Source organism: Ursus americanus, chromosome 17 (assembly GCF_024610735.1).
Source record: "Ursus americanus isolate L20-20 chromosome 17, mUrsAme1.1.p, whole genome shotgun sequence".
NCBI classification, from domain to species: Eukaryota; Metazoa; Chordata; class Mammalia; order Carnivora; family Ursidae; genus Ursus; species Ursus americanus.
Window position 1 is genome coordinate 23,590,692 of NC_142143.1, and position 22,328 is coordinate 23,613,019.

Genomic DNA, 22,328 nt, shown 5'->3' on the forward strand with positions numbered 1-22,328 from the left:
ACCTTGATCCCCAAACCAGGCAAAGACCCCCTCAAAAAGGAGAATTACAGACCGATTTCCCTAATGAATATGGACGCCAAAATCCTCAACAAGATACTTGCTAATAGAATCCAACAGTTCATTAAAAGGATTATCCACCACGATCAAGTGGGATTCATACCTGGGATGCAAGCGTGGTTCAATATTCGCAAATCAATCAGCGTGATACATCATATCAACAAGAAAAGACTCAAGAACCATATGATCCTCTCAATCGATGCCAAAAAAGCATTTGACAAAATACAGCATCCTTTCCTGATTAAAACCCTTCAGAGTGTAGGAATAGAAGGTACATTTCTCAATCTCATAAAAGCCATCTATGAAAAGCCTACTGCAAATATTATTCTCAATGCGGAAAAGCTGGAAGCCTTTCCCTTAAGATCAGGAACACGACAAGGATGCCCACTCTCGCCACTATTATTCAACATAGTACTAGAAGTCCTTGCAACAGCAATCAGACAACAAAAAGGGATCAAAGGTATTCAAATCGGCAAAGAAGAAGTCAAAATGTCTCTCTTCGCAGATGACATGATATTCTATATGGAAAACCCAAAAGAAGCCACTCCCAAACTATTAGAAGTTATAGAGCAATTCAGTAACGTGGCGGGATACAAAATCAATGCTCAGAAATCAGTTGCATTTCTGTACACGAATAACGAGAACGAAGAAAGAGAAATTAGGGAATCCATCCCATTTACAATAGCACCAAAAACCATACGTTACCTTGGAATTAACTTAACCAGAGACGTAAAGGACCTTTATTCTAGAAACTATAAATCACTCTTAAAAGACATTGAGGAAAACATAAAAAGATGGAAAGATATTCCATGCTCATGGATCGGAAGAATTAACATAGTTAAAATGTCCATGCTACCCAGAGCAATCTACACTTTCAATGCTATCCCGATCAAAATACCGAGAACGTTTTTCAAAGAACTGGAACAAATAGTCCTTAAATTTGTATGGAACCAGAAAAGACCCCGAATCTCCAAGGAACTGTTGAAAAGGAAAAACAAAGCTGGGGGCATCACAATGCCGGATTTCGAGCTGTACTACAAAGCTGTGATCACAAAGACAGCATGGTACTGGCACAAAAACAGACACATAGACCAATGGAACAGAATAGAGAGCCCAGAAATGGACCCTCAGCTCTTTGGGCAACTAATATTTGATAAAGCAGGAAAAAACATCCGGTGGGAAAAAGACAGTCTCTTCAATAAATGGTGATGGGAAAATTGGACAGCTACATGCAAAAGAATGAAACTTGACCACTATCTCACACCATACACAAAAATAAACTCCAAATGGATGAAAGACCTCGATGTGAGACAGGAATCCATCAAAATCCTAGAGGAGAACATAGGCAGCAACCTCTACGACATCGGCCAAAGCAACCTTTTTCATGATACATCCCCAAAGGCAAGAGAAACAAAAGATAAAATGAATTTATGGGACTTCATCAAGATTAAAAGTTTCTGCACAGCCAAGGAAACAGTCAGAAAAACTAAGAGGCAGCCCACGGAATGGGAGAATATATTTGCAAATGACACTACAGATAAAGGACTGGTATCCAAGATCTACAAAGAACTTCTCAAACTCAATACACGAGAAACAAATAAACAAATCAAAAAATGGGCAGAAGATATGAACAGACACTTTTCCAATGAAGACATACAAATGGCTAACAGACACATGAAAAAATGTTCAAAATCATTAGCCATCAAGGAAATTCAAATCAAAACCACACTGAGATACCACCTTACGCCAGTTAGAATGGCAAAAATAGACAAGGCAAGAAACAACAATTGTTGGAGAGGATGTGGAGAAAGGGGATCCCTCCTACATTGTTGGTGGGAATGCAAGTTGGTACAGCCACTCTGGAAAACAGTGTGGAGGTCCCTTAAAAAGTTAAAAATTGAGCTACCCTATGATCCAGCCATTGCACTACTGGGTGTTTACCCCAAAGATACAGACGTAGTGAAGAGAAGGGCCATATGCACCCCAATGTTCATAGCAGCAATGTCCACAATAGCTAAATCGTGGAAGGAGCCGAGATGCCCTTCAACAGATGACTGGATTAAGAAGTTGTGGTCCATATATACAATGGAATATTACTCAGCAATCAGAAAGAACGAGTTCTCAACATTTGCTACAACATGGACGGCACTGGAGGAGATAATGCTTAGTGAAATAAGTCAAGCAGAGAAAGACAACTATCATATGATTTCTCTCATCTATGGAACATAAGAAGTAGAATGATCAGTAGGGGAAGAAAGGGATAAAGAAAGGGGGGGTAATCAGAAGGGGGAATGAAACACGAGAGACTATGGACTATGAGAAACAAACTGAGGGCTACAGAGGGGAGGGGGGTGGGGGAAAGGGATAGACCGGTGATGGGTAGTAAGGAGGGCACATATTGCATGGTGCACTGGGTGTTATACACAACTAATGAATCATCGAGCCTTACATCGAAAACCAGGGATGTACTGTATGGTGACTAACATAATATAATAAAAAATCATTATTAAAAAAATAAATAAATAAAAGAATAAAAATAAAAATAAAATGAACCATCAATTTACACTGAAAAAAAATGTCTGTTGGAATTTTCATTAGAATTTCACTGAATCAATAGAACAAATTGGAAATAAATGATATCTTAGCAATATTAAGTCCTTTGATTCATAAACATGATATATCTCCATGTCTATTTAGATCTTCTTTAATTTTTTTCTGCAATGCATTATAATTTTCAGTGCAAAAATCTGACATAGATTTCCTTAGATATAGTCCTAGAAATTTGATATTATGAATGGTACTTTTAAATTTTCATTTCCCAGTTGTTTTCTGTTGGTACAAAGAAATTTAATTTACTTTTTATATTGACTTTATGTGCTATTTTATTAGTTCTACTCGTTGCTTTATAGAGTTCTAAATAGTTAGAATTTTCTATGTAAAAACTCATAGTATTCCCTTCCCATCCACATGTCTTTTGTTTCTTTATCTGCCTTATTGCACTTGTCAGGATCTCTGGCATGATATTGAGCAAAAGTGTTATGAGCAGACATCCTTGCTTTGTTACCAATCTTAGAAGGAAGCTCACAATATATCATCATTAAGTATGATGTTAACAGTAGATACTACTTTTTATCAGGTATTCCTAGTTTGCTGAGAGTCTTTAACATCAATGACATCGTTTTTCTTTTGCTTCCAATTGTATTAGTCTCTTTTTATTCTTTTGATAATCTCTTCCAGAGTTAACTACTTCTGTTTGTAGCTGATGAAATGTATAATGATCCACTTCACATTTGGTACTCTATGAATATGGTCTTTTCCTTTACTTCAACTTAGAATTAAAACTTGTAATTCTTGTTGTTGTTTTTTAATATACCAGTCCCAGAAGTAGTTTCCCTGTAGAAGTTATCTGAAGACAGTCTTACGCTTTCTATTTGTGGTCTACAACCAGGCTCTATCTTCTCCAGAATACTATAAAACAGACTTAGTTTAAATACATATTAAAGCAAGAGGTATTCTCTCAAATAAGTTTAAATGTATTTTATTTTTAGGCAACCTACATGATATGGTTTTTTCTTTGAAAAAAAAGAAATGACTCCACTCCAAATAAATCAACATTAAAATAAATGAAGAGATCATGATGACATCACCCAATTGTCGAAGTCCTGGTTTTGTGTGAATGTGTGAAAAGCAGCAGCCAGTTAATGATGACGGGTGATAGATCTAAAGTAATTGCCATTCTGTTAATATTTTTTCATTTATAAACCATCCTCAAAGAAAGTCATATCTAGGGTCACACCATCCTCACGGTAGTTCACCATCTGGATTCATGTTTTCACCAATAAAGAACTGGTAGTTTTGAATTCACAAAGATGTGCTTGATTTGTCTGCAGCCTCTGTTTTAAAAGGTTTACCCTTTCTGGTCCCTGTTCCTTAAGTTTGCCTTAGACTGATTTCCTATAATCTACGATGTACTTCTTGTAGGCTTCATTTGTGAAGCTTGTTTTCTGTAAGTAATGGTTCCCGACAATATCAACATCAATGATTACTATGCTTTCAGCACCTTCACCTTGGTGGCGTTCTGCGAAGTACATTTCCATCAATGGTACCTTCTGTCCTATTATTTTCTCCTTCACCTCCAGGCGCAGCTCATTTGCAACCTCCTAAATCTTGTAGATGTCAGAGAACATCTCATCATGGCTGGTGAGGTCCAGGTACATAATCATGATGGTAGCCAGAGAAAGAGAACAGCAGCCCTGGCTTAGCAGGAATCCAGTGCAGCTAGAGCAGCACTCAAGGGGAGGGAGAGCAGGTGGAAAAAGCAATATCAAATTTTGTAAATGCTTTGCTGTCTCTATTTCAATGGTCATATAATTTGACTCTTTTATCCTGTTAATATGGTGAATTACCTTGATTGATCTTTGTTTTTTTTAAGATTTTTATTTTTTTTATTTGAGACAGCTCACATGAACAGGGGGAGGAGCAGATGGGGAGGGAAAAGATGAGGGAAAGAATCTCAAGCAAACTACACACTGTGTGGAGCCCAACATCATGCTTGATCTCACCACCCTGAGATCATGACCTGAGACAAAACCAAAGGTTGGACGCTTAACCAACTGAGCCACCCAGGCACTGCCTGATTGATCTTTAAATGTTACCCTTACATTTCTGGGATAAACCCACTTGATTATCATTTGTATAATTGTAGATATTATAGACCTCATTTGCATATTTCCTATATTGCTGGGATTTATCTAATATTTCATTAAGGCGTTTTGTGTCTATGTTCATCAGGGATATTTGTTCATACTTTTGTTTTTGACATATTTGTCAGGGTTGAGCTGGCTTCGCTTCTAAAAAATGTTTGTATATGATTTATTATTTTGTCCTTATATGTTTGCTCAAATTCTGCAGGGAAATATTCTGGGTCTGAAGTTTTCTTTATCTCAAAGTTCCTAATTATAAATTCATTTTCTTAAATATATTTAGGACAATTCATTTTTTCTATTGCTTCTTGTGTCAGATTTAAGCTGTGCTTTGTGATAAACATGTCCGCGTCATTTAAAGTTATCAAATTCATTAGTAAAAATTAATCATAATATTCTCTTATTTTTCTTTTAATATCTACAGGATCCGTAGTTATATCTCTCTTTCATCACTGTCAGTTATTTATGCTATTCTTTCTTTTGTTCTTCATCAGTATTCCTAGGATTCTGCCGATTTTAATAATCTTTTCAAATGATTAACTTTATTAATTTTGTTTTGTTTTATATCTAAATTATTTCTGCTCTTATTCTTTCATTTATTTTCTTTGTTCTTTTTACTTACTTTGGATTCAATTTGTTCTTTTTTGAGCTCGTATAGGTGGACACTTAGATAACTGATGTTGTATCTTTCTTCTTTTCTATTAAACATTTAAAACTATTAAGTTCCTCTACGCATTGGTTTATTTGCATTCCACAAATGTTGATATGTTGTCATCAGTTTGAAATATTTTAAAATTTCTCTTGTGTTTTCTTCTTTGATCCATGGATTATTTAGAACTATATTGTTTAACTTCCAGATATTTGGAGATTTTTCTACCTAATTTTTATTCATAAATTTTATCTGTGAATTTGTTTATTAAATTTATAAGGTAGGTGTCACAGAACATACCCTTCAAGATTTCAGTCTTTTAAATTTTATTATGACTTATTTTTTGACCCTGCATATGATCCATCTTGGTGAGCACACCATATGCACTTGTGCTGTTTCTAACCCTCTTACGTGTACTGCACTTCAATTCTGACACTAACTACCTATCCAGAATTAAGGTCAGACTCCAAGAGTTTAAAGACTTAGTCCTCCACAAGACTGCCCTTACTTCAGACATCAGCCATAAATCTCAGGTCACCTGCACTTCTGACTGAACAGCTATAAATTTAGGGGTTTCCATAACCCCCTCAGATTCAATAATTGGCTGGCATTCACTTAAAACACTATACTTAGGATCACAGTTTTATTATAAAGGATACAACTCAGGGACAGCCAAATGAAAGAGGTACAGAGTCTGGAATGATCCTGGATAAGGGGGTTCCATGCCCTCTCCCCATGGAGTCAAACCACAACCACCACCCAACACATCAATGCTTTCACCATTCTGGAAACTCTTCATGCTTTGGGTGTCCAGAGTATAATTTGAATCTCTCTTATTAGGAGCATACACATTTATGATTAGTATGTCTTCCTGATTAATTGAGCCTCTTCTCAATATGAAAAGTCTCTCTACCTGTCAAAATACTCCCTGATTTAAAGGTTATTTTACCTAATATTAATAAAGTCTCACCAGTTTTTTTATGCTTCCTGTATTCATGGTATATCCCTTTCCACTGATTTATTTTCAGTCGGTTTCTTTATATTCAGAATACTTCTCACATGGCCAAATATTACACGTCTTTCTTTCTATCCAACAATCTCTTCCTTTTGATTAGGGTGTTTAAGCCACTTATATTTAATATAGTAATTGATATGATTTGAGTAGATTTATTATTTGCTATTTGCTTTCTCTTTTGCTGATATGTTTCTGTTCCTCTGTTTTTTTTTTTCTGCCTTCTTTAATGCATTGACCACTATTTAGTTTCCACTTCACTGCAATGGCTTTTTAGCTATATCTCTTTTTTGGTATTACTCTAAAGATTATTAAATGCATCCTTAACTTACCACATTCTACTTGGAGTTAATAGTGTACCATTTTATATATATATAAGGCATAAAAAACTTATTACTCTGTCTTTTGTGCTACTGTATTTTCACATATTTTATATCTGGAAATGTTATAAATTCCATGACTCAATGTGCTTATGAGTTTATTAATTTTTAACGTGTTTAGGTTATATCATGTTTGCAGTTTTTCAATTTTATTTTCATATTTTAAACCATAGTGTGGTAGATTTTAAATGGCTGCAAAGTCTACCAGATCTGGAATAACAGAACAAGGACAGATAAAGCAGTGAAGTAAAGAGTGACTGACAAGCAATACGATCTCTCTTCAGGTCTGCTTCTCTGTCAAAAAAACTGCCACAAGAATTAAATGCATTAGAGTTAGTTTATACAGAAGCTGGAGCTCAGTGAATGTTACTTTCTGTTTCCTTTAAAAAGTTGAATTTTCAGGCTAAGATATTTACAATTAACATCAATGTGAGCTGCGTATTGTGAACCAAATAATAATAATGAACCAAATGAAATATAGACAAACCAAGTAAGAACTGAAGGAAAATATTAATTTCTATTTATCCCAAGGTGTATGGTAAAAAGTATTTATTAATTGGATGCAGTAAAAATAATTACCCAAATGCCCTTACCTTAATAGAATTGATATTTTGTAGTTGTATTAACATGTCAATAAGTAATTCTGCTCCCAAATAGAATGGCAAAACACAGGTACAGAGGAATCCATCCTGGCTAATAGGAAATGTTTTATACATATCCACGGCTTGTTTAAGAAGTATCTGCAGCTCCTGAGTAAAATTCCAAAGGGCCCGACAGCAGTTCTGAAGCAGAGTCCAATAGCCACCACGATGAGCAAGAACCTAAGACAAACACAACTTTCAGAAGAACCCCAAAGTTTCAAAAGTTAGAGATCTCTGAACAACTTCATCTTTCTGCAAAAATTATGTCAATAATAAAAAATAACTAATATCATTTATTATGTGCCACTTATATCATTATCTCAGTTAATTCTAACAATAGCTCCTATGAAATAAGTGTGCACTAGTATTCTACTTAATTTACAGATAAGGAAACACAGGCATGGAGCTAACTTGCCCAGGGTCATGATCTACTGAGTGGTTAGCTAAGATTTGCACACCAGCAGCCTGACTCCAATATTTCCATTGTTCTAGGTTCTGGGAATGTGGCAATGAGCAAGGGTAACCAGGTCTGCCCTCATGCTGCTTCAATTTATTAGGAAAGACTGACACTAGATAAGTAGACAAACGAAAATATAGTTTCAGGGAATAGTAAGTATTGTAAAGAAAAATAATGCAGAAATGGGTGAGAATCTGACAAGCATGAGAGAATATTCCCTTTTAGATGGGGGTGGTCAGGAAAAAGTCCTCTCTGAGGAGGTGACATGAGCAGAGACTTGAATGTTGAGTTGAACAAGTCATGTGAAGGTGGGGGAGAGAGTGTTGGGAGGAGGACAGCATTTGAAACTGAGGGAACAGCAACTGCAAAGGATGGAGGATGAACTTGATGGACGAGAAAGGAACAACCTCAGTGCTTTCAAGATCACACAGAGGTTGGGGTGCCTGGGTGACTCAGTTGGTTAAACGTCTGCCTTTGCCTCAGGCCATGATCCCTGGGGCCTGGGATCAAGCCCCATGTTGGGCTCCTTGCTCAGTGGGGAACCTGCTTCTCCTCTACCTGCCACCCCCCCTGCTTGTGCTTGCTCTCCCCCTCTCTCTCTCTGTCAAATAAATAAATAAAATCTTAAAAAAAAAAAAAAAAGGCTCGCACAGAGGAGAGTGGACTGAATGAGAGCAAGATGAACTGAGTTCCAAGAAGCGAGCAGGATCCAGACCTTCCAGGGCCCTGAAGCTGGTGGAAAGGATAGATGTAGCGCTCATGGTCAAGGGTCACATTTTTTAGGAAATCACCCTGTCCACAGAGAAAATGGGAACTCAAGTGTTCTAGAAAGGATAGATTGCCTCTCAACTCTTGAGAGGTTTGAGGTATATGCCATTCCTGCAATGAGAAAAAGGAAACTAATTTCTTTGTAGCTAATGATTCTAATTCTAAGTTTAATAATGTATCATATAATGTTTAAGGAACAAAAAAAGAGAACAGCATTTGAGAGACACAATTGGCTTGTAGAAGCAGGGGGTCAGGGGCCAGGAGCAGGACTTTCCTGTGGCTCAGAAAGAGTGTTCCCTGTGCTAGAGGGAATAAAGGGGTCTATGTACTCCAGGCAGGAGCAAGACTCCAGAGAGGAAACACTGGTGTCACCACCATAGAAGGCAATGTCCCAAATGTGGCAAGAAAGTGGCAGAGGGGTGTCTGAATATTCACAGAGATTGTGTAGACCAGGACAAAGGCCACCTCAGCTCCTCACCAATGGATGACTGATGACTAAAGCAAGTTACCCCTTTCCCTGACAACCTCACAATGTGTAAATCTTCAGCACTATGGCAGGCAAACCTCAAAAATGACTGATGTGAAACAAAGCCAATTTAGTTTCAAGGTTGAAACTAAAATTATGGATAGTAAGTAAATAAATACATCTTACATGCCCAAACTAATGGCCTGAGATTTATGTCTATTAATTTAGCAAATTAGAAGGACCACCTTACCATTGCTCTCCTGCAATATAAAAAGATTTTCATAAAATGATCCAATAGACCCAAATTTGCTGCTCGATCCTTTTCTTTAGCACTAAGACCTGACTGAGAGTCTGAGTCATAAACTGTTTGTGTCTTGGATACATTTTCATCACTCATTCTGGAATTAATAAATGTGGAAAATTCTTCAGCATCTACAGTACAAAAATAAAGTATACCATTATTGAAGACAGAAAGTTCCAGAAGACATAGGTGACAATCATCAAATGAGTAATTAAGATAAGAAACACTACATAAATTTGGAGGAAGGACAGGATTATTATGGACACAATGAACCAAGGAAAGTTTCTAGAGAAGGAGGCATCTAGATTAGGTGTTAAAGAGTGAACATGGGTTAGCTATGCAGAAAGACTATGGAGAACATCATTCTGGGCAAGGGTGATGGCCAAAGGAACAATGCAGAGGCAGGAATGTTATGTTTTCTGAGGGACCAATCACAGAATCCCACTTGATTTCCTTAATCTCCCCCTAAATAGTCCATTCCCAGGACACATACGCTAGAAGGTGAGTAGCATTGCCTGGAGTTAGGCAGTGCAGCAACCATGCCCATTCACTATCCTGTTGGTGTGGTATTAAAAACACAGATTTTTCCTACCACAAACCTTCTCTTAGAACTTTGCATTTAATAATAAGTCTCAATAGCACAGTATTCTATTGGTGATTCCATGAGAGGTCTTAGGCAGCTAGTTAAAAAAAAACAAACAAACAAACTCAAGAAGATATAAATTATTATCTACATACAAAACCTGGACTCTGTGTCTAGGGAATTTAATTTCAAATACTTCAGTATTCATAGAATAACATGAAGGCACCAGTTAAATCTAATCTACACCCTAGAAGAAATCAGAAAGCATGTCAAGTACCTCAAATATGAATGAACACTCCTGGGCCAGTTACCCAGCATATGAAGTATCCTGATCAGCAATAAGTTACATAGCACTTAAAACACCATTACTAAAAATCTATGTAAAAGGGTTTGTAATAGCATGAAGATATTAGAAATAAATATTTGTGAAATGAGTGGTATTCAAGATAGGTGAGTGCTTAGGAGTAGTGTCGTCATTTGTAGCACCCAGATTGAGAGCCCTATTCATTGCATTTCTACACCTTTCAGAGTGAGTCTCCTGTCACCTGAGCAGATGACAATATTGGCTGGTGCTGCCATTCAAATGAATATTATTGCATTCACCTTGGAGTAAGCTTCCATGGAAGGTGTTAGTTGGAGATCCTAAGGCAAGAGTAGACTCCCCTGAGTACAAAATCGGTACTATTAAACAGCTATATGACTGTTTTCATGCCGATTGCATTAGTATGTGTGGTGGAATTTGTTCTGAAACTTACTTCTGTTAAAATATAACACCTATCTTGACAACAGGAGGCTATCAATATTTTAAAAAGAACATTAGGGGTGTCTGGGTGGCTTAGTCGGTTAAGTGTCTGACTCTTGATTTTAGTCTAGGTCATGATCTCAAGGTTGTGAGATCGAGGCCCATGTCAGGCTCCACACTGGGCATGGAGTTGCTTAAGATTCTCTCTTCCTCTCCCTCTGACCCTCCCTACCACTCTCTCCCTTTCTAAAAACTATAAATAAATAAATAGATAGATAGATAGATAGATAGATAGATAGATAAATAAATAAATAAATAAATAAATAAATAAAAACATTATATTTGGCAAATAGCCAAACTGGTTTAGGTTAGAACACAACATATATATTTCCAAATACATATCATAAAAATACAGAAAATTTTTAAAAACTGAGAAAATAAGAATCTCCTACAAAATACCACAACTCAATTAAATTCCTGGATCATTGGAAAATGCTATGCGTACCTCTGTGTGTCTGTGGAGTGTGTGTGTGTGTGTGTGTGTGTGTGTGTGTGTGTATGTTCACGTGTGTTGCATCAGTGAATAAAAATATAGAGGCAATTTGATAGTGTATATATCATAATGTTTTATTTTACCTGATGGTAAATTGGCCTTTCTCTTTTTAGCTGTATGAAGGAAATCAAGTATCACTTTATAGTTTTCTAGAGTCAATTTCGCTGTTGGTAATACTGCTCCTGAATTATATAGTGAGAACATATTAGGATCACATGATCGGAAACTGCAGGGGGGAAAATATCATTAAAAAAACAATATAAACAAAATTGAATTGAATCTGTCAAATACAATCTACTTGAATTTTTAAAATATTTGTGAGTTAGTGCTTCCAAATTTTGGCACTTAACCAAAGCCAAACAATTTCCCATTAAATTTAAAAATTATACAATGTAACTTTGCTCTTAGGAATTTTAACATCAATATCTATTTCCCTGAAAGGGCCCTTGAAAATGGGAATGACGATCTATACTGATTCTAAGGGCTTTGAAACAATAATTTATGTCAATTTAACCTGATTCAAACACAACAAAATGAAGATGCCTACTATATAAAGCAATGTGTTCACAATCAATGTTATTTCTTTTATAAAATAAGGTCTAAGCAGTAAATAATCCTCCACCAAAAATAAATAAATAAATAAATGCAAAAATACATACATACATAAATACTGAGTATGTTTTAACCGTTTTAGTAAAATTGAATTTAGCACCAAGTTACCCTGATACAAATTTGGTCATTGTCTAATTGCTGTGCTATGAAGTAATCACATCTGAATGGTCATGTATGATTGGAATTTCAAAGAATTCTTCTCAGTGTCCAGAGGAAAGTTGGGAAGCCCATCTGATCTGAACCATTCTCCTCTCATGGCCTCATGAATGGGTTACTTGGCCAAAAGCCTTCCCTGTTGGTCAGGCAATCTAACTACTTGTTAAATGTAAATCTGATCTAGCCTACATAGGAAAGGGAACTATCGAGATGTTTTAATGAAGATTCAATCTGGCAATGATTTTAACCAAAATTCTAAAGAAACAGAAACTGGGGCCAAGTTCACCATGGGTTTCACCTGCATATTTTATCATTGGATTATTGAAATAAATACCTTTTTAATTCATATGCCTGTCACAGTCTCTCCTTCCTCCAATCCATTTGATATGTTCTTGCCAGAGAAATTTTTTATCATTGCCCTGCTCAAAAACCTTTAATAATCCCCACCGTATATAAATTAAAGTTCAGATTTAGTAGTTAAGACCCTCCATCATCTGGTACTTATCTATTTTTTAAATTATTTCACACCATTCCTTTCCATTTACCCTAAATTCTGGTCACACCATTTGGGGTTTCCTACCTGGGCTCTGACTCATGTGCTTCCAACCACATCGAATACCTCTTTCCCCATCTGCACATTTCTATATCTTGCCTATCCATCAAGAACCAGGCCAAGTGGCCCCTCCCCACAAAATCTTTCCTGTGAGTTTCAGTCAGAGGAAAGCCTTTTTCCCAGGAACAAAGAAGACTTTGTGTGTATACTTCACCTTATACCATTATTTACAATTGTTCTTTAACACTTGTGATTCACCCTGCCAGACTCTAACTTATATGTCCTGCTCATCTTTTCAGGCCCACTGTGTCTACCTTGGTACCTTGTAACTAACAGGTGCTCCGTTGTGTTTTTTCTTAATGAAAGACTCTACTCACCTTTTTAATGATTACATAGTATTTCATATTATGTACTTATCTTCTATTTTATCTCCCATAACACTTTAGCCAAAGACACTCAAGAGCTCAAAAATGTCTTCTGAATTAAATGATATAAAGTGTACACTGTATGAGAAAATATGATCTGTGTTTATAGAGGCTTAAAATATACCTCAAAATGAAACAGCTTTGTCTATACCTAATAGCTACAGTTATTACACAATTAATATTGAATTTCTCTTGAAATGACACTATCTCCTTTACAGAAAGCTATATTAATAAACATATTCAAGATACATGCAGATTAGTACTTCCTAAGTGCTTATATCCAGCATTCGTTTGGAAAGATTCTGAGACAAGAAATTGAGTAATATACCAATGATCAGTAAAGAGAGAAGCACTCTGTAAACCTCTTTAAGTTATTATCAACACTGGAGCCCTGAACATAACAAATAAAATCCATGCTCATGCTAAAAAAGTATCATTCACAGCTAATATTCTATACCTGACCACTGGATGTGAAGGGCCAAATTTCATCTTCATACGTTCCCCTAGCTTCGTTAAAAGCAGGTTGAAGTGTGCACTTGCCAGATAGAGGTTCATCTGGGCTCTCCAGGGCATCTCCTCAAGAAATATTTGATGGAACCTCTTCCTTTTCACAAAATTTAATATTATAGGATTCAAGTTGTCCACCAGGCATCGAAAGGCAAGTTTTCTAACATCAGTTCTCTTATTTCTGCCAAGGAGAAACAAATTTTGAAATTACACAAGCTTCCAGATATTTAATAAAGAAGAATGATTCCAATTTGTATAAAATACACCAAGAAGTCACTTGACTGCCCTTACGCAAATGTTTCTGGTTTATTTATCATTTCCTTAGTGCTAAGAATGTGAAATAGTGCCATAAAGAAGCCATGAGGATAGACAGTAAGGACAAAGACATTACGTATTGCCTTCCATTCTCTCTGTCTGTGTCTTAAGCTCCAACCAGACAGCTTTTCTTTTCCATAACCAAAACCCCACTGAGATTAGACAACTGAATTATAACATAATGTTCACATTCATCCCCTAACTTCAATATTAAACAAGAAAATCATTTCTCTGTATTGTTACTTAAGAAAAAAACAATGGAGCAAAATTTTTTCCAACATTAGTTACAGCAGAAATAAAACATCAATCAACTATAAATGAAATAACTTCATAAATCCATATTCAATATGCTCTGGATAAAACTAATATTTCAAAATTTAGCTAATAGTTCATTTTTTAAGTGTAGCATTTATTCAATTTGTTTAAAATTATTCCTATCAAAATCTCAAAGTCATCCAACTATTTTTATAGTTGCATAATTGTTTACATGGCATGATTTGATTTCTTCAAAGTACTTCTTTTTTTTTTTTAATGTCGACAGTGCTACTGCCCCATTGGTCAGCGCCATTCTATCTGATTTATATTGGAGAAAGGAAAAAAATCTCAATTGGTAAGTAAGAGTATCTTGCTCGCTTTAATAGATAACGTGTCTGAATCTGACATGACATACACACATGAAAAAGAAAGGAAGGTGGATGGAAGGTCAAGTCTCCTCAAAAGGTCCAGAAGAGTTTGACAAGACTAGCCACGTCATCCCTGCACTGAAGGTGAGAGTGTCCAGGGAGAGCAGTGACAGAGGATAGCCTTCCTCCATGCATCTTGTCAAGGTAGTAACAGACTCCAGGGAGCTTGGAAGGGAGTGAGAGCCAGTCCGGAGGGTAGACAATGTTTCTTCTTTTACTACCTGAGTAGTTCTTAATGTGCAGCATACTCCATGAGCAGCTCTGTGTCTCTATGAGCCACAGATGTGAGTGGATCCAGTAGCCAGAGAGGAAGCTCAGGAGGGAGTCTGCATAAATAAATGCTCAGTGATACGGAACCATAAGAAGAAGATGGAAACCTGAATTAGGAAAATATTAAAGAATCCAGATACTATCATCTGTATATTCAAGCTTGAATAAATAAGTGAATATATTGACATTAATGGAAACAGGATTCTTACCATTATAAAAAAAATTACAATTAGGGAAAGAAAAAACACTGGAAAGTATCTTGTGGTATGGAACTGAAACTGGACGTGTCAGTATGACCTTACAGTTTTAGATAGATACATAGATCTGTTTAGGTGGACATAGATATTTCCTAGTTTTGTCTGTTGAAAAGGCCTAGAAGCAAAGATACAGCAGTAGCCTCCAGAACGTAGATTCTAAATACCACTTCCACTAAAAGGAATCAGCTGGTTCCAGGGCTGGGACAGGGAAGGTACAAGATGAACACGTTGTGGTAAATAAGAAGCTCAAAAAAACGATGGGGACCAAAAGAGCTAGGCTGAAGGGCTCCTGATGGCCAAATCTGGAGCAATTTGAGACTCAAAATAAATAATAATGTTAATTTAATAAAGGATATCCACAAAAACAAACCTACCACAAATATAATTCTTAATGATAAAATGTTGAAAGCTTGAAAGCTTTTCCTCCAGAATGGGAATCAAACAAAGATACCCACTAGTATCATTTCTTTCAGCACTGAAATAGTGGGCTTAGCAAGAATAAAAAGCAAGAAAAAGGCAGTAGGGGAAAGGGAGTATAAGGATTGAAAATAAAGAAGTAAAACAGCTGTCAATCATAGACAATACAATTGTATATTTATAAAATCCAAAATGACCTACAGATAAGGTATTAGAATTAATCAGTGAATTTATTAAGCCCGTGGAAGACAAATATACAAAAAATAATTCTATTTTTACATACCAGCAATAAACAATTAAAAATAAAATTCTAAAAAGATATTTCTAGCAGCTTAAAAAATATCTAGGAAATAACCAAAGCAAAGATGTATAAGACCTACTCACAGAAAATAGAAATTATAAGGATAACTTTAAAGTATATAGAACTAAATGAGAATAAAAACACTACCATATACTAAAAATTATAAGGTACAGTTAAAATAGTGATAAGAAGGAAACATGTTAGCCTTCAGTGTTTTCTGATTCAGAACAATCCCAACCAAATTTCCAACAAGTTTTTTGTATTTTTAAATTATCAACAAAATTTCTATTTTTCTCCATGAATTACTTCTATATGTCTATTTAAGACTTCCCAATGTATAAGATCTTTTTGATTCTATCTTTTCAAAAATCAGTCTACTGTAATCAATTATAGTAAAACGTGATTTGTATGAGTCCAATGTTTGAAATTTCTTAAGATTGGCCTTATAGTCAAAACTATAAATGTTCTACGTATGCTTTAAAAAATAAATGCTTTTTGGGGCGCCTGGGTGGCACAGCGGTTAAGCGCCTGCCTTCGGCTCAGGGCGTGATCCCGGCGTTCTGGGATCGAGTCCCACATCAGGCTCCTCTGCTATGAGCCTGCTTCTTCCTCTCCCACTCCCCCTGCTTGTGTTCCCTCTCTTGCTGGCTGTCTCTATCTCTGTCAAATAAATAAATAAAATCTTTAAAAAAAAATGCTTTTTTTTAAAAAAAAAATCCTCTAAAAAATAGGCATTTTCTAGTTGTTGGCAATTCATGACCTTTTTTCTCCTGAATTTAGAATCAGCTTGTCCATCAAGATAATCCCAAAATCAAATGAGGTAAGCATCCTACAACTGTATATACTCTTAGTGAAATATCTGTTCATGTTTCTTTATCACTTTTTTTATAATTTTATTTTAAGTGTCTTTTGCTCATTTTCTAATTGGACTGTTTGTTTTTATTATTCTTTTGAATTTTGAGAGGTCTTTATATATTCCAGATATGAGGTCTTTCTTGGATATGTGGCTTGCAAATACTTCCCAGTATGTAGCTTATCTTTTCATCCTTTTCATAGGGTCTTTCACAGAGCAAAAGTTTTAAATTTTGATGAAGCCTGAGGTTGTATGGTAAGCATATGTTTAATTTTATAAGAAATCCCACAGTCTTTTCCAGAGTGGCTGTATCTTTTTACATTCCCACCAGCATTGTATGCATGACCCAGCATTTAGTGTTATCACTATTTTTTATTTTAGCCATTAAAATAGCTTTTAGTGATACCTTGCGGCTTTAATTTGCATTTCTCTAATGGCTAATAATACTGAACATCTTTTTATGTGTTTATTTGCCACCTGTATATAAGCAAAACTTTCAATATCTCTTCACAATATGACAATCCACACAGAAAACCTGTATCTATAAATAAATTATCAAGCCTGTAGAAGATTGAATTGTTTAGAAATCACTTAAGTTCCTATACAAGCAAATAGAAGCATTCAAAAATGTAATTTTAAAATACGATTTACATTAATACCTTCTTTGATGAGGCTAATGAAAGATGTATAACATCTTTACAGAATGTATCATAAAAATTTATTGAAAGACATAAGTATGTGGTCTGTATACTAATAGAAAGAATCAATACTGGGGGGGGGAGGGAACTTCCCAAACCAATCTATATAGTCAATTATATGTCTATTAAAATCATGAGTTTTTTGTGTTACTTGACAAGCCATTTCAAACTACTCTGTGGAAGAATACTGAAGACTTGTGTGAACATGGTGGAGAGACTTGTTCTATCAGACAACAAGAATCAATTTAATGCTAGAATAAGTATGATGGTGTGATACTGATCCACAAAAAGATAAACAGACTAGGACAGAAAAGAGAACTCAAAACTATATATATGAAAACTTGCTAAGTCGGGGTGCCTGGGTGGCTCAGTAGTTAAGCATCTGCCTTCAGCTCAGGGCGTGATCCCAGAGTCCTGGGATCAAGCCCCACATCAGGCTCCCTGCTCTGCTGGGAGCCTACTTCTCCCTCTCTCACTCCCCCTGCTTGTGTTACCTCTCTCATTGGCTGTCTCTATTTCTGTCAAATAAATAAATAAATCTTTAAAAAAAGAAAAAAGAAAACTTGCTAAGTGACAAAAGTGACAGTGGTGACAGAATAGACTACTTGATAAATGGCTAATAATGGCTACTTGATAAATGGGGCTAGCCAGTTGGGCACCTATAATAAAACTACAAAAGATGGGTAAGGGGACTCTTCCTCTCATGAGTCACAGAAATAAAATACAGTTAGATGAAACTCCAAATCTGGGGCACCTGGGTGGCTCAGTCAGTTAAGCGTCTGCCTTCAGCTCAGCTCATGATCCCAGGGTCCTGGAATCGAGCCCCGCGTCAGGCTCCCTGCTCAGTGGAGAGCCTGCTTCTCCCTCTCCCTTTGCCCCTCCCCCCGCTTGTGTGTTCTCTCATTCTGTGTGTGTGTGTGTGTGTGTGTGTGTGTGTGTGTCTCAAATAAATAAAATCTTAAAAAGAAAAAGAAATTCCTAAATGTGAAAATCTAAAATATAAATTCACACTATCTCGTTCAAAAACAGCAAAGAGAAATGGTGATATATTTTGCTCCGTTAACAATTATAACTTTTGATTTAACAAAGAAAACCTTTAAAATGTAAATAGATGAGCCACAAACTGGGAAAAGCAGTAGTATCCAAACTTCTTTTTTTTTTTTTTTTTTTTTTTTTTTTTTTGGTGTTCTTTTTTTTTTTTTATTAATAATGATTTTTTATTATATTATGTTAGTCACCATACAGTACATCCCCGGTTTTCGATGTAAGGCTCGATGATTCATTAGTTGTGTATAACACCCAGTGCACCATGCAATATGTGCCCTCCTTACTACCCATCACCGGTCTATCCCATTCCCCCACCCCCCTCCCCTCTGTAACAAACTTCTAAAAATAAATGAGAAAACAACAAAAGTTTTTAAGTGTACAAAGGATCTAAACAAGCAGTGCCGAGAACAGAAAAATCCTAGGGTCTAATAAAAACATGAAAAGATGCCTAACCTCATTAGTAAGCAAAGAAATAAAAATTAAAATAATAATGACATAAAATTTCATAACTCAACAGTCCACAAAAATTCAAAAATTTAATAATAATATCAAGTGTTGGTAAAGATGTTGAAAAATGGAAACTTGACACACCACTGATGAAAATCTAAGGGCAACTTAGCAATAACTAGTAATATGAAAAATCTTCATATCTTGGGAACTATACTCCTCAATCAATGAGAGATGAAGAACACAATAAATGAGATTAGAAACAGGTTTGACATAATGAACAGCGGTTTGGAAAAAAAAGGAGGAATGAATTAGTGACCCAGAAGACAAAATAATCGAAAATAATGAAGTTGAACAAAAGAGAGAAAGAAGAATTATGCAACATAACAATAGACCTAGGGAACTCAGTGACTCCGCTAAATGTAATAACATTCATATTATAGAAGTCTCAGAAGAAGAGAGAGAAAGGCAGGCAGAAGATTTATTTCAAGAAATAATAGCAAAAAAATTCCCTAATCTGAGGAAAGAAACAGATCCATGAGGCACAGAGAACACCCATCAAAATCAACAAAAGCATGCCAACACCAAGACACATTGTAATTAAATTTGCAAAATATAGTAATAAAGGAAAAACCTTAAAAGCAGCAAGATAAAAGAAGTCCTCAACTTACACAGGAAAACCCATAAGGCTACCTGGAAACTTCTCAAAAGAAACTTGGCAAGCCAAAAGGGAGTGACATCATATATTCAAAGTGCTGAATGAGAAAAATTTGCAGCCAAGAATACTCTATCCAGCAAGGCTATCATTCAGAATAGAAGGAGAGATAAAGAGTTTCCCAGACAAACAAAAACTAAAGGAGTTCATGACCACTAAACCAGCCCTGCAAGAAATACTAAAGGGGACTCTTTTGAGTGGAAAGGAGGGACCAAAAGTGACAGATAAGATAGGATCAGAGAAAATCTCCAGAAATGACAAAACAAGTAATAAGATGGCAATAACTACATACCTATCAATGATTATTCTGAATGTAAATGGACTAAACAAGACCCATCTATATGCTGGCCATAAAAGACTCATTTTAGACCTAAAGACACCTGCAGATTGAAAGTGAGGGGGTGAGGAACATTTATCATGCAGTTGGGTGTCACAAGAAAGTCAGAGTAGCAATACTTACTTCAGACAAACTAGACTTTCTGTTCTTGTTGTTTTTATCCTTCTTTGGTATTTAGGGCAGTACTGGCCTCATGAAAAGATTTTGAATGTGTTTCCTCTATTCCATTATTTGCAAGATTTTGATAAAGATTGCCATTAATTATTTTTCTTAAATGCTTGTTAGAATTCACCAATGAAACCAGGTGATCTTGAGCTTTTCTGTCCTGGGAGATTTTTGATTCCTAATTCAGCTTTCATTCTTGTTATTGGTCTAAGAAGATGTCCTACTTCAAGATTCATGATTCAATCTTTGTAACTTGCTTGTTTTTAGGAATTATCTGGGGTTTTTTTCTAAGTTATTTGATTCATTAGTATATAACTGTATCTAGTAATCTGTTATCATACTATGTATTTTTGTGGTTATCTGTTCTATTTCGTTCTCTTCCATTTCTCATTTTGGTTGTTGAGGCTTCTTTTTTTTTCTTAGTTAATGTAGTTAGAGCATTGCCAATTTTGTTTATTTTATTTTTATTTTTTTGGAAAAACTGGTCGTTACTTTCAATGTTATATTCTTGCTTATTCTGGTCTCTATTTTATTTATGTCTGATTTTTCTTTGTTATTTCCTTCCTCTACTAAATTTCAGCTAAATTTCTTCTTTTTCTAGTTCCTTGTGGTATAATGTTGTTTATCTGAACTTGTTTTCTTAGTACAAACATTTATAGCATAAAAAACTCATAATTTAAATGAAGAAAATAAAGGAATAATCAAACAGATAGTAGGCAAATGCAAAGTGAGAGTGGTTCTATTAATATGTACATGTTGCTCTTAAATTCCAAATCACTAAACAGATAAAGATATTTATGTATATAATGAAGATAAGATATATAAAGGATATATAAGAATCATAAGTTCATACTCATAAAAATAGAAGCTAAATGTTTTACCATGATAAGTTATGGTTTCAGTTTTTTTGAACAAGAACATAAGGACCACCAATAATGAAAAGTAATTTATGAACTGGTCTCTTAACCACCCTATCTAAACTTCTCCTGCCACCACTCCCACCCAAGGCCAGTTATTCTACAGCATATCATCCTGTTCACTTATTTTATAAAATGTATCAAAATTTTACACTGTCTTGTTTATTTGTGTGTTTACTTACTTATTGCACTCCTGTCATTAGTATGTAAGTTTCCCAAGGGCAGTGATCTTATCTATCTAGTCCACCATTATATCTCTAGTTCCTAAAATAATGCCAACCACATAGTAACATTTACTGAATTAATTAATCATTTAATACCTTTCATGTTCCACCATTTCAGAAATAGATGGATTTTTGGAAAAAAATTCTCTTAGAGTTTCCTTTCTTTTACTTCTTTTTCTTGGCAACAGTTCCACAGTCTTAATATGAGAGATGACAAAAATGTTATAAATTAAATCGAAACTCTGAACACAATGCTATAATTTATTCATACTCTAATGCTTATCTCTTGACATTGAAATACAGTGATTTCTTTATACCCCCAATTAAAATTACTATCAAAAGAAACAAAAAATATATGATTATAAAAATATCCATGTAACAAATTAAGAATTATAATGTACTGGGACAGCTGGGTGGCTCAGTCAGTTAAGTGTCCAACTCTCGATTTTAGCTCAGATCATGATCTCAAGGTTGTGAGATCAAGCCCCAAATCAGGCTCCATGTGGAGCCCGATTAAGATTCTCTCTCCCTCTCCCTCTGCCCCTCCTCCCCCTCACTTATACACACATGCCCATGCTTTTTCTCTCCCTCCAAAAAAAAAAAAAAGAATTATAATGTACTATATAATAAAATTGTTTGTTGGTATTTCCTTCTGTTTCATATTATAATGCAGCCAATCATCTTTAGATACATGAATCTCTTATTTCATTAACTTAAAATTCAAAACTCATAAGAAACTTACTCTTCCAATCTCCATTACTGCAGCTTTGAACTTCTTCAAAGGTTTGGTTGTCTTTTTGCACAAAACATTATCCTTATATTTCATTTTTCTTATTCTAAGTAGGGACTCATTCCTCCTAATACAAAAAAGATAAAGTCAGTTAAAAGGATCCATAAGAATTTGCAACCCTATATCAAAGCAATAAATCTTTAATGAATGTTGTCACTGAAATTATATGAGAAGAATATCCAAAATTGTTTGTGTCTCATGCATAAATTAGATTGTGATATTCTTGATCACCAAGGAATAGCTGGCCTCTTGAAAGAGTAAAATGTAAATCATAGCATAAAATGTGAGCTGACATGTGACATAGGAAAAATAGAATTGGACTGAAAA

The 22,328-nt window shown here is 35.3% G+C and overlaps 1 protein-coding gene and 1 pseudogene across 1 annotated transcript in view; both read right to left on the minus strand.

Annotated features, from left to right (window-relative positions):
• CFAP54 (cilia and flagella associated protein 54) overlaps window positions 1-22,328 on the minus strand; it is a 287,356-nt gene that overhangs the window by 140,732 nt on the left and 124,296 nt on the right. The window contains exons 31-36 of the mRNA XM_045779838.2: window positions 21,954-22,068; window positions 21,308-21,408; window positions 13,516-13,746; window positions 11,396-11,538; window positions 9,384-9,565; window positions 7,395-7,622 (exon numbers count right to left, since the gene is read on the minus strand). Coding sequence (XP_045635794.2) covers window positions 7,395-7,622; window positions 9,384-9,565; window positions 11,396-11,538; window positions 13,516-13,746; window positions 21,308-21,408; window positions 21,954-22,068 — 1,000 coding nt within the window. The remainder of the gene's footprint in view (window positions 1-7,394; window positions 7,623-9,383; window positions 9,566-11,395; window positions 11,539-13,515; window positions 13,747-21,307; window positions 21,409-21,953; window positions 22,069-22,328) is intronic.
• Window positions 3,798-4,280, minus strand: LOC123780535 (translationally-controlled tumor protein-like; annotated as a pseudogene).